This window comes from Argopecten irradians, unplaced genomic scaffold (genome assembly GCF_041381155.1).
Source record: "Argopecten irradians isolate NY unplaced genomic scaffold, Ai_NY scaffold_0258, whole genome shotgun sequence".
Taxonomy (NCBI): domain Eukaryota; kingdom Metazoa; phylum Mollusca; class Bivalvia; order Pectinida; family Pectinidae; genus Argopecten; species Argopecten irradians.
In genome coordinates, this window is record NW_027187725.1 from 37,135 (window position 1) to 49,994 (window position 12,860).

General features: G+C 33.5%; 1 protein-coding gene across 2 annotated transcripts; it reads left to right on the forward strand.

Annotated features, from left to right (window-relative positions):
* The first annotated feature begins 897 nt into the window (after positions 1 to 897).
* On the forward strand, positions 898 to 12,598 carry LOC138312236 (E3 ubiquitin-protein ligase DDB_G0292642-like). Of its 2 annotated transcripts, none has more exons than XM_069253222.1 (5): positions 898 to 1,028; positions 3,337 to 3,521; positions 7,532 to 7,613; positions 8,876 to 9,103; positions 9,379 to 12,598. In XM_069253222.1, the coding sequence occupies exons 2-5, from the start codon at positions 3,453 to 3,455 to the stop codon at positions 10,083 to 10,085; spliced, it is 1,086 nt and encodes a 361-aa protein (XP_069109323.1). In that variant the 5' UTR covers positions 898 to 1,028; positions 3,337 to 3,452; the 3' UTR covers positions 10,086 to 12,598. The 2 variants fall into 2 exon arrangements, with proteins under 2 accessions (XP_069109323.1, XP_069109324.1); XM_069253223.1 differs by lacking the exon at positions 898 to 1,028 and adding an exon at positions 1,483 to 2,647.
* Positions 12,599 to 12,860: the final 262 nt, after the last annotated feature.

Below are 12,860 nucleotides of genomic sequence, written 5' to 3' on the forward strand. Positions count from 1 at the left end.
CATTGTAACGGAGTTTTTGAAGGCAGAAAAGGTCACTGTCCTCCCCCACCCTGCATATTCACCAAACTTGGCTCCCTGTGACTTTTTCTTGTTCCCCAAACTAAAATTTCACCTGTCTGGAACAAAATATAAATCAAGAAATGCCCTTGGCTCTGCCATTTACCAGTATCTTATGAGTATACCAATTCAAGAGTATGAAAACTGTTTCCAAAAGTGAATTAATCGGTTTGAAACGATGCATAAATGCAGAAGGGGAGTACTTCGGGGGACAGGGCAAAGTAAAATGATCAGAAATACTTCTATCAAAGAGAAATCACCATAGTAACAATACTTTTGGAACACCCCTCGTATCATCAACAGCAGCATTTATTTACACGAATGAAATAATTAATGTAGATAGGATTCTATTTTCTATACAGTACGTAAATACTTTGCCCACATTACCTTGTCTAATGCATGTATATGGTTATATAGTCGAAGTCTACAGGCTAAATTCGGTGTGGATATATATATCTACATAACATTGTTTACCGCTGGGTATCTATACAGTCCTACTGTGATTCATATAAATGTAATGTCATGGTCACCACACAATCGAACCCTTTAACAATAAAACATTACTGTATATCACGATTGACTCACGTGTACAAATTCGCAGAAAAGGAATGATGTATATATAAATATTCATTGTTGATTTACTGATGACGTGTGCAAATTCGCTGAAATATATTTTAATCTCATTTATCTTACTTTTTCTTAATTCAAAAACTGTATTGATTTTAGTTGAAGTGTTAATCTTTCGGTTTATAATAAATTGTTTTGTGATTTTTCTTTTTTCCTTTTTGAAATGGATTCTTAAAATGTCAACTTTCATTTCTGGTCTATATAATGATGACATCATACACATATTTAGCAGAACGAAATAAGGTTTTCCCAATTCCAATTGAATACCAGTAAGGAGTAGCCGTTACCAAGCAGTTGTTGGCTTGATCTTTCAGTGACAACAAATTGAGCTTTAGATACATATAGTAAGTATATTTTCATTCAAAAATTAGCTAAAAATATGTCTTTTTTACAATAAGTGTTAAAACGGTATTCACCATGAGCTATTTTGCGACCATTGGTTGAATTGCATAATTTTCGATTTAATTAAGGATTAACTTGAGTAGATTTTATGTTATGGAGATATAGCACATGTGTTATATCTCCATAACATAAAACATATATTAAAATAAAACCTTATAATTCAATTTACTAAAGATAATCTCTTCAATAATCGAAATTCATTTTAGGACTTGTTTTGTCTATGAAATCATTATATGTGATCTCAGCCAATCAGAAGTGACGTTGCAAATGATGACGCCATTTTTTCCTTTATTGGCTAATAAAGTAAATCTTTAAATTTTTAAGCCAATAAAAATGCTACAATAAAAATTAAATAATTCCTCTGTAAGACGTATGTCCTTAATATTTTGAATGTATATAGGGATTGGATTTCGTTTTTATGTTAACCATGCTTGTATGGAGCAAGTCCTCTAAGAATATATTCTATGGGGCGCGTTATTGAATCCCTATATTTACACTCACAAGACTTTTCTTTTATATTTTATGCAATAAAATCGTCATTTGAAAGTGGCGTAACTATTCAATAAAAGTCGGTCAAAAGTGGGAGGAGCTTACTCAATTGAACAGCGAATGGTGACTCTTCACGTAGGATAGAATTATTCATCCGCGACGAAAAAAAGTTCAATATTTTAATGTAAAATGAACATGACAAACAGAGTAAATCTCAGTGATAATTTTATTTAATCATATCAGAACTTTAAATAGGTATTCAATTTTGCTAAAAGTTAAAGTGAATAGTCGGGCAAAGAAAACCAGTCTAAATGCGTTCATTGGCCTTCCAAAAGTTCTCATATATTAATACGACGGTCAAGTTCTGCTTACGTTTCCCAGTTCTGACCATTGAAATAAAGAAAAGTTGAAAGCATTGAAAGCGAGGCTGCGTGGAAATGTAACCACGGACATAGTCAGCCGGGAGGACGTTTAAGGATTCCTATACTTTAAATTAATTTCTTCGTACGCAGAGAGATTTTGACGAGAGCTTTTTTTTCTATTTCATAAGAAATTATACTGGATACATTCACACCAGTTTTACCGACTTTAGCCATCCTTGCACGACTGTTCACTTTAATATATAGCGTAATAACATAAAGTGTTTGTACTCGGCCACATGTGTGAACTCGGTGACCGTTATTGTGAAGCGAGGCGAGGCTGACGCACGCTTACACACTGGAGTTTTCCGAAGTTGTCAAAACACCGATGTTCAAGTAGCTAAATTTGTTTGAGATTGTCGTCTGACTTGACGATATTACATCCTTCGAAGCCATGTGATTATATAATCTACGCTTAGATCCATCGCCATCTATAAATGAAACAACTTCACTTGTGTTCGATGGATACAATGTATTTGTGGTGACGTGTGACTGTCAACACGTGGATTACAAGCGGTGCATGTTTTATAATACACATGATTAATTTCTCAAAGAACAAAGACAAGAGAATATGTTTATAACTGACCTATCTCTGCCAGTGGGTCTCACGCCCGTCAACCCAAAAGACTCGATCGTAGGACACAGACACAGAGGTAATGTTTACATTTGACATCCATCATTTTTAACAAAAATGAAAGCGCTGCACGTCGCCCCGGTCGGGATATTTTTCCCGTTTCTTTATACAATTGTTAATTTTAAAAATGTTTGTATCATATATAAATATAAAACATATATGTATTGTTTACATTTTCCCCAAATTCTATGAAAAACAACAATATACACGTAATGTTACGTCAAAATGTAAACAAAGCCATGTGTTTCTTTAAAAAAGTAGCCCCTTTACGTTGCATAGAATATTTTCATACGCAAGTTCAAAGTTCAATGTTACCATGCAGTTATGGTGAACAAAATCGGCTAGTACTTACGTATAGTGATCAAGCCTAGCAAGTGTAAATATATATCAATAAAACTAATGTTAAAGTCAAATTCAATATAAAATTGATTCTTTCAAGCAAACTTTAGTCAAACAATATGTTTATAAAAGCAGGTGGTTATCTTAGCTCAAGACGGAAAGGTCATGCTTAAAAATGTTGACAGGAATTGAGAAGGTAAACTAGCCGATCTAATTTCTTTTCTCATTTCGTCATTAACTCATTTCTTGTTTCACATGAATATAGATGCAAATGAATAATATGTAAGAAATTTTGTGTATGAATTTGTATCATATATGTATGAATCTGTCTGATTAAACAATTAACCATTTAACCTTTTTTCTTGTTAGGTAGTAAGAAGTCAAACCAATTGAACTTTTAACAACACTGCTTCCTTCTACGTGTAATCAAAACGAAATAAGGATTTCTCGACGTCATTTAAAACTTACAGTAAACACTGAGGAAAATGGCCGATATGTTACAATTGTTCGTCAAATTTGGATCCGAGAGGAGAATTGTAATTAAAATACACAAAGTAAGTATACTAACAAAATATTTACAGAAAAGCATTGCTGTACGTCAACGTATTTCGTTAACAAATACACTTTGCGTACTTTCGGGATTCCTTAACTAAATCGGGATAACTGATCGAGAATGTTTAAATAATTGGTATATAAAAACGTTTATGATTAAATTCCGAAATTACTTTGTCATGAAAAGCCATTAACGGCCAATCGCGTTTTCGAATATGAAAAAATAGAAGTATTTTCTAAAAAAACAAAAACTTTGAAACAACAGAAATGTTTGAAATTCATTATAATGATACATGTAATAGGCTTTCATTGTAAATGTCGTTACACGTATTTAACGTGTTTTGTGAACCTTTTCTTCTGTATAAGCTATCTATGATTATTTCAATTTCGGACAAAGGAGTAGGTGCAATAAAGGTCAATTTTGGCCCCAACAGAGATTGCCTTTATTTTGATACTATATATACATCAATATATGGGAATTATAAAATGCACACTTTCAATACATTCTGTTATGTTGTTGCCTAGCAACAGGCCTGGCAACGAGCATACAGTATTGATGCAAAAACAGACACTTGAATTGCTTTTAAAAATTTCTAACGCGTAGATTAAGGTGGAAACTTTAAGAAAGTTAGTACTTTGTGATGTGTATAAGAAATCATCGAAACCATGTCATGTTTCATAACACTTAACCATATTATAGCCCATAGTTACACCATAGCAACCATTTTCTCCCCATAGCAACAACACTCTAGACACTAAAAACACAAAATAATGAGATTTTAAAGATATTTAATCAATCTAATTTTACGTCTGTTCATTCCATTTCTGTATTTCAGCAGGGTAGTCTTCACATTTCTTGAATTTTATATCAAAGTCCCAAAAGGATAGCAACAACGTAATTATAATCACAATCTTATGGCACTACTACATATGTACACTACGGTACTACTTTACGATATGTATTACATGTATACACTCGCTATTTACAAAAGTAAAATCGACAATACTTTAATTCATGTAAATATTTCCAAGTGCAATAATGAAAGATAATAGATTTAGATACATGTACAACAGGTCATGTTTAATTAACAAGCATTTTTCAACCGCGCAAGTGACTTCGGACTTACACCTTTTCAATGTGTTCCAGAGGTTTGTATCCTGTTCTGGGAATTGCGTTACGTCACATCTACCCTTTCTTATCAATTAATAAGCTGTTTTTATGTTATTTACTTTCAAGCATGATCTTTTAATGTAAGAAAATACTTTTGGCAAGCAACGCCAGTGTCCTTGCAGTGGTTTATTCCTAAATATTTAGTATTAATACTGGTAGCATGGCAACCATACAGTCTTTCATTAAGAAGTGTCCCTTTTTCACAATCAAATCAAATTAATCGTCTAGGCATCCTACCATACAGATGTAAATATAATCAACGCTCAGACCACGAACAAGTTGTTGTAATATACATGTATATGTATTTTAATATTTTAACAGTAAAGTCAATGGTTACATGTATAACTACCGGGAAGTATGTACATAGTACATATGTTGACTATGGTAATGGTGTCCTTGTTATTATTATTTTTTAATTATGTCAACTTGAATAAAGGAGAAAATAGATTGAACAACATATTCACATACGGTTATATAGGTTAAGAATGTTCCTGGTTCAATATTTCTAAATATAATATTTTAAATTGTAAATGGAACTATAGGCCTACTAAAATAACACATGTAGGTATAGGCCTAACATATTATTACTGAAAGGCCCACTACCTTTCCGAAAGGGCTCTTTATTCTTAAAATTGAAAAGTAAAACGAGATTGATAAGTTTGTAGATTTGCAAAAGTTATTAGCGTTCTGTTAATACTTCAATTGGCAACACATTCTGACCAATTTATTCAAAATAACCCTAATGCTATTTTCATAATGCGGGTCGTATTATGTTTTAGCCGTCGTCCTGACTGCACCAGACAACAAAACAGCGAAGTGTACTTCACTGTTAAAATAGATTACGAAGGAAAGCTTGCATTTGTTAAGTGTTGAAGCCTTGTGTTAGGTCATCGATAAATATAATTTTCTTATATAATTAATGTTATTGAAATAATATTAATTCTTTATTTCGGAAAGGTAATTGGTCTTTAATATATAAAAAATATATATTTTTTAGGAAAGGATGAATTGATAATTTCATTAAAAGTTGGGGTTCAGAAATTAAAAAAAAAATATATATATGGATAAATGTCGATTCGGACTCACTACCTTCGGAACAGGGGACAGAACGTCACGACTGCCACGCATGCTTCGTAATTAGTTGAAAAAATGAAGATATGTATCCTTAATAATCTGTAGCACTCTAATGTAAACAATTTTTTGCTAGATTAGATTTTATTATATAAAGGTATATAACGCCTTTATGATATAAATACATCTATAACATATAGAGATAAAAAAAAACTACAGCAGTTAAACCCATGTCCAGTGTCCTACCGTATTGCACTACTCTAGCCTAGCTAGCTAGTAGGCCTAACGTAACTGTAGAATCGCCAACTTTTCAGATTTTCAAAATTAAAAAAATGAACATTTTTCACATAAAACACACAGGCTTATACCTGAAAATGGTGTCAATGAATAGGATTTACTGTATGACGGAATGGTCTATGTTGAACTGAACGTTAACGTTACTGTACTTGGCCTACCAACGATACATGGCTTCGAATTTTCAGTGACGTAGGCCTACCGAAATGTCAGGTCATTGACGGGTTCCCATCTATGATCAAAATACCTCTCGTGAGATATATAGTAGTAAATCTATAGACTATATATATCAAGAAGAGTATACTTGATTCTTCAATTGAACATCACGATCCATGTTGAAACGACCGGGAAGACAATGTATATAGAAAATCAGCGTAAACATCGCCAGTTACGCTGTGTCAAAACACCGAGTACATTATAAAGGCGGGACCGTAATCCGGGCAAAAGAATACGGACACTATTTTTATCGCAACGTTTTCGCTACAGAAAATTGAGAAAGGCGCTTACTGCACGGAGTAATAATTTTTATACATCGTCATATAAAACTAATCAAAATAATTACTTATATTATTTTTATTCCTTAGTTCATATATGCACACTGAATATGTTTCCGATTTATTTTTTTCCGGATAAATAATAGCCGTGCCCGATACCGTTTTATGTTATTATTACCGCCGTTGCGATCTCTGGTTCGTTAATTTCATAGAATTTTCTTTTTTTCGGATTGGCCGCATTTGTGTCCAAATTCGACATTTTGCATAAAGATTTAAATTTTTATGTTGGTTCTGTTGACAAAAATTGGTGTTTGGACAAAGCTGCGGCCAATGTGAAAACTACGCTTTTTCAAGCCATTTTTGCAAGAAAAGGTATAAAAATGCATGAAATGGCCTAAATATATCGTCTTTTAACCCATCTACAAATACTGTAAGTGGAAAATCATCTTCGATTGCGAAAATATCGATACTCAGCTCTTTTGGAAAGCTGTGTTTGTGAGATTTGACATTGTTTGAATTTCTATACATTCTGGGGCCATAATTGCCCCTTATTGTACCTACTCCTTTGCCGTGAACAAGAGTAAGAGACATGCTATGGCACGCGTGCCTGGCAAAACACTTATGTTTAGTGTCTGTATAGTCCCAGGTATAGTATAGGAAAATTTTCTAACCTACTTTGGCCATAATAGTATACATCAGTTTTTGTGTCGGCTTTGCATTATGTTTTGTTTTCATGACTGTATATATTTCGCATTTGTTGATTTAGTTATTTGTCCATATCAAGCTGAAACGATGTTATAAAAGGTATAGGATATGGAATGTATTGAGTTATCTTCTAAAGTTACGAAACAAACGAGCTTTAACATTCCAAATATAGATAAATATTATGTGCCGACATACGCAAATACAGTGTAGTGATATCTACATAAACAAAAAAGCACTGAATGAGAGATATCTTACAGATTACTGTTTCGTGTTTCAGGATGCGTCAGTAGAAGACCTAATGAAAACATTAACTCATTGGATTGGTGTAGACTCTTCAGATTATCGTGTCCTTTTTGAAGGTAACAATGCTGACCATCATGATCATATTGTAAAATGATAATAAGGCTTCATCTATTGACCTCAGACCATAAAGAGATAAATATTATCCACTACAGGCAGGGATCGTGTATTCCTATTGGTTAAACTGATATCACGTGATATCTAAAATATATAGTCGTAAACATTTTTTAAAGTTAGTAGATGTAGATTGTTGAACAGAAATAGACTATAACAATGTATGTGAGTTATTTGATTTGGAGAATATTGCATAAGATCTTCTGAAGTCATTTTGTTGATTGTTGTTTTTAAAGTATTTTCTTATTTACATTGTACATATGTATGTATTTAACAAAGACGACTTCGACGGTATAAATCCATTACACTGTTTGTTAATGGCGTAATAGGGCCTCGCCCAATAAAGTTTTTTTAAAACTCAATATTCTTCTGTATTAGGTCACTAACAAACTGCGTAAATAATATATATGCACGTGGGATTTCGAGTTTATAATTATATGGTTTTTACTGGACACGGCCTATTTAACGTAATCTGATATATAATTATTTACATATATAATTATATATATATGCATATCTCATGTATTCTAAAAATGCCTCAGATCATGCAAATTATTTTTTTTTCGAGTGATGTAGCACCATATCCACCTGAAACAGGTCGATAACTATTATATGGGGGTTTTACTTAAAAATTGAACTATCTTCAAAGGAAATCTTTTTATCGACAAACAAAATTTGTTTTGATTTGAGCTATGATGCAATATTATACCAGAGAAATATTACTAGGCGTCTTGAAAATAGCCGGATTTCATAACCTAGAACAAATTGACGTCTCTCGTTAAATATGTATAATGTAAGTTTCTAATGGGTAGCCATGGAATGCCATCATAATAATGCCAGCTGGAAAGAAAACATAGTTACCTGTATATAAATCACCCATTTTGTCCGAGGTACAAACATCTGGCTATTTTGCGATATTTCAAGATACCTAGTGACATTTTTAGGTTATGAAATTGCATCCTATACCAAATTATAACCAATTAGACATAAATAATAATTTACATAGAGAAAAATATGGCGGAAAAACTGCAGTGGGTTCCAGCTGTTGCCACGGACAACCGACCAAACAATAACAGTAAATTGTAACATCGATAAACCGAATATACAAAATTTCTAGTCAGTAAAACGATAAAAAAAGAATTGAATTGCTAGACCAATGTTATAACACATTTAGAATTCAACTATTAAACTTAATTATTACTTTCAGTGAGTGAGCTTCAGGTTACCAAGCAAGGAAAGAAGATGTACCTGTCTGACTATCACCTTCTGGATAGGTCCAATCTTTTTGTAGTAATGCAAGTCTCGGGAGGAAACGACCCAGACACACCTAAACAGTTGGATGATGATGTCGAACTTACTGATCTTCCAGACATGATTACTTGGGACGATGACCCAAATAATAAACGCGCAAAAATGCCCTGTGGACATGCCATTGGTATGTAATTTGTGATTGTGAAATTTATTGACTTTAGCTGAATATCAAATTCTGTTGAAGATGCATAAAATATATATATAATAAAACCTCAACAGAACCACGATATCCGAACGTTCGAGAAAAGTTATTATGAATATCAAGTTAAAGGTGTGGTATCGGTTCGACTGTAGTGCACAAGAAAACCAAGTGTTCATTCAAGCCCTATAGAGTATTTTGATATATTTTTTCTCATAATTTATTATAGCAGAAATTATTCTTGCAATGCAATGCTTCAGGTCCAGAGTCGCTTACGGCATATTGCAGAAGCATACTTACGTCAGGGAAATGGCAGCTCCAGTGTCCATACATTGATAAGGAAAATTCGACATACTGTGGTCACGTTTGGGAATATTTCGTAGTTAGACGACTGGCAGTTTTAACAGAGGACGAAAAAAAGTATTTTGAAACAAGAATGTCGGAAAACTACATGCGTAGATCGGTTGGTATTCAAGAATGTCCCAAATGTACCGTTTTCTGTACCAGAAAATCCTCAAAAGATAGGCGAGTGTCATGCTTGTATTGCCGTAAATCCGGCAAAGCGTTCGATTTCTGTTGGTATTGTTTGGGCGAGTGGAATTCATCCGGCACACGCAACTGTGGAAACACCGCCTGCACAGGTAAAGATCCCAGAGTAAAGATTCTGGAAACAGCTCCAAACAAGACAATAGTTGGTTTAGCTGGGTGCCCATCGATGCGAGCCTGTCCTAAGTGCGGAATGCTGATTCAACATACAGAGGCTTGCAAGCAAATGAAATGCATTTGCGGCCAGAAATTCTGCTTCATTTGTCTCAAAAAAGCTGGAGATGATGGGAGATATCGCTGTGGAACCTACAACAGTCATTGTAAAATCGCTCCCAGACAAGAGGAGATCGACAACAGTGGTAAAGAAGACAACGAAATTGAAGGAGGACAGAGTAATGGCTCTTGGTGCACGATCATGTAGCTGCATGGATTTTCCGTTTTCAAATAATTTATCAGATTATTCCTTCATCTCCGTTTGAATAATTTGTCTGAAGGAAGAAAAATATAGCTTCATGCGTTTAACAATTTTCACGTGTCTTCTGTCATCATCTGCTTCCAGTCACGTTTACATACTAGTACATGCTTACGTAAAATTTCTTCTATGCTGTGATATGGTAATTACGTGAACTTTTTTTTACATTAGTATGTTCACAGATATTTTATTCTAATTATAAAAAAATCATCTATTTAACACATTTGTATGTGCAATACTGTGTCAAGTTCTGCATTCTGTGACTCATCGTTAGAAAAAGGATAATTACTAGGACAACTTTCAATGGACAAACATACTTTGTTTTAACTTCAGTTATGATGCATTAATGTAAGTCTTAAATGGATAGCTCAAAACCATTGCAAGTCAACAATTCAGCTTCATTATAATGAAAGTTGGGTAGAGAATATATTTACTAGTATAAATCATCCAGACATCTGGTCATTTTGCGATGTTTCAAGATATCTTGTGACATTTTTAGGTTATGATTTATATTGCATCATAATACAAAATTAAAAACAACTAGAAACATGCATGTTAGACATTAAAAGTGCTAGCGAACTACTTCCTAAAACTCATATTTCTTGTACATGCACATATAATGTCCTTGCTAAGAGATAGTATGCAGTAACACATAATGAATTAGTTACACCAAGGAACGTACATGTAACTGCTGGTGAAAATTCTATAAACGAAATTAGAACTCCTTAGCCATCGGTATGTGATGCATACATTGCATGTGAATTATATGTTTGTCTACATTATTGTATGTTAAGGAGAACATAATACCCCGCAAAGTAAATATAATCCAAATTGCAGCTAAATGTGTTTGGTCGGTGCAAACCGTTATCCGTTTCGTCCATTTTTCATTGACTATACGAACCTGAATTGCATTGTATTACACAGGCTCCCCACCAGCCACGAAAGCTATAGTGCGAAAGTACGCTCGCACAACAAAATATGTCATACATTTTACAATTTGTTTATAATGATCTTAGTTTCTGAAGTGGATAGCGGAGAGAGTTAAATACATTTACACATTATTAGAAAAATAGAGACATCATAAAAAATCTGTAGTGTGTCATTGTCGTGAATAACGGTTGCGTAACCATACTATCCAGAATATTTACCCTTGTCATATATTTGTGAATCTCCAGGACAGGTAGACGTTTGTAATCTATTAATTGCTAATGTAGGTTTTTGCCTTGTAGAGAATTTGACTTGGAATATAGATTAACAGCGTTAGTTAAAGATGCTCCAGTACGGACAGAGCAAAAACGATCATCATCATTTGAACAATAATTGGTGTTTATTCGTGTATGTATATATTATATATATATATATGTCTAATTAACACTAAAAATAATATAAAACAATTTATTTTCTTTTTGATGCATGCGCAATCAGAACTTCATTCCATATAGGACATGGTGCCACGGGATGCAATTAATTATTTTAATGTGTTTAAAAGTAAAATTAGAAGCTCAAACTTTTCAATGATGGTAATGGTGTAAAGAAAGTAGCTGGTAATGGTGTAAATATGTAACTTTTGTAACTAAAAAAATACTAAAGCATCTGCTCCTGTTTTTGATAGAGAAAAAAAAAACGTTTGTCGAGCACCTTTAAAGCTGACAATGCAAGATAAAAAACATGCAGTTGAAATTAAAAAAAAAATATTTTAACGAATTTTTTTTTTTCAAAAATTGTTTCTGAGACATCCCCTAGTTATGACAGTGTGGTATCTAAGGAAGTGGCAGCCATTTTTCTTTTGCTCTGCTTAGTAACCTTCACTGGCCAACCCCCTATATAAAGCACGGGACACTTGACACACGTGTATCATTCTAAACATGTCTTGTCTCAGATACACATGCCCCGATATTGCAAATAACAATGTCAAATTGAAAATATAAACACTGCACTCACCGGACAATAGTTCATTGAAGTAATAGATGAATGTGTTGTCAGCTAAATCCCAAAATATGTCCAATACGAACTAATAAAACACTTCAATATACAGTAGGTTTTACACGTACATGTAGAACGACACGTGTGTGTTTTTGATAGTTGTCGCTCGTTCGGGTCAGGTACGTAGTCACGTGTATATGGTCAGTTGAGTGCATCGGGTACGATGATATACGTGGAGATATGTGGACGGACTATTGTTTGGATTTCTATTCACTTGCGCTGGATTTTATTTTGAGAAACATCTAATTGACAACTTAGAGGAGTTGACATGTTTTCTTGCTAAAAAAAGTTCCATATAGTTTTACAGGTGAGGGTTTTGTTTACCTATTTGTAGGTGATATAACCTGTAGACTGCTAGGTGTATAGGTACATGAATGAGCGCATGTGTGTCGATACACGCGCTTTATATAGGGGTCGGTGAGTCGTCGGAATGTAAAACGAAAAATGGCTGTCCTCAACCGGGGAATGTCTCATAAACGATTCTTAGTATACTTATTAAAAAAAATCATTTTAATAATTTTAACTTGTTGTCACTTTAAGTTACAAAGGCTTTTCGGTAGCTCGTTAACTTGACTTTAGGGTAGCCCTTGATTTATTCATTGTAATTATCATTGATTTCTCGCTCGGTATTTTTGATTTATTGTATGTATTTATGTATTATACATTATCATATTATGGGATTCACGTCAGGAGCTGCTTTTATTTATTCATCGTTTTTGGTGTTTTACAGTTATTATCAGA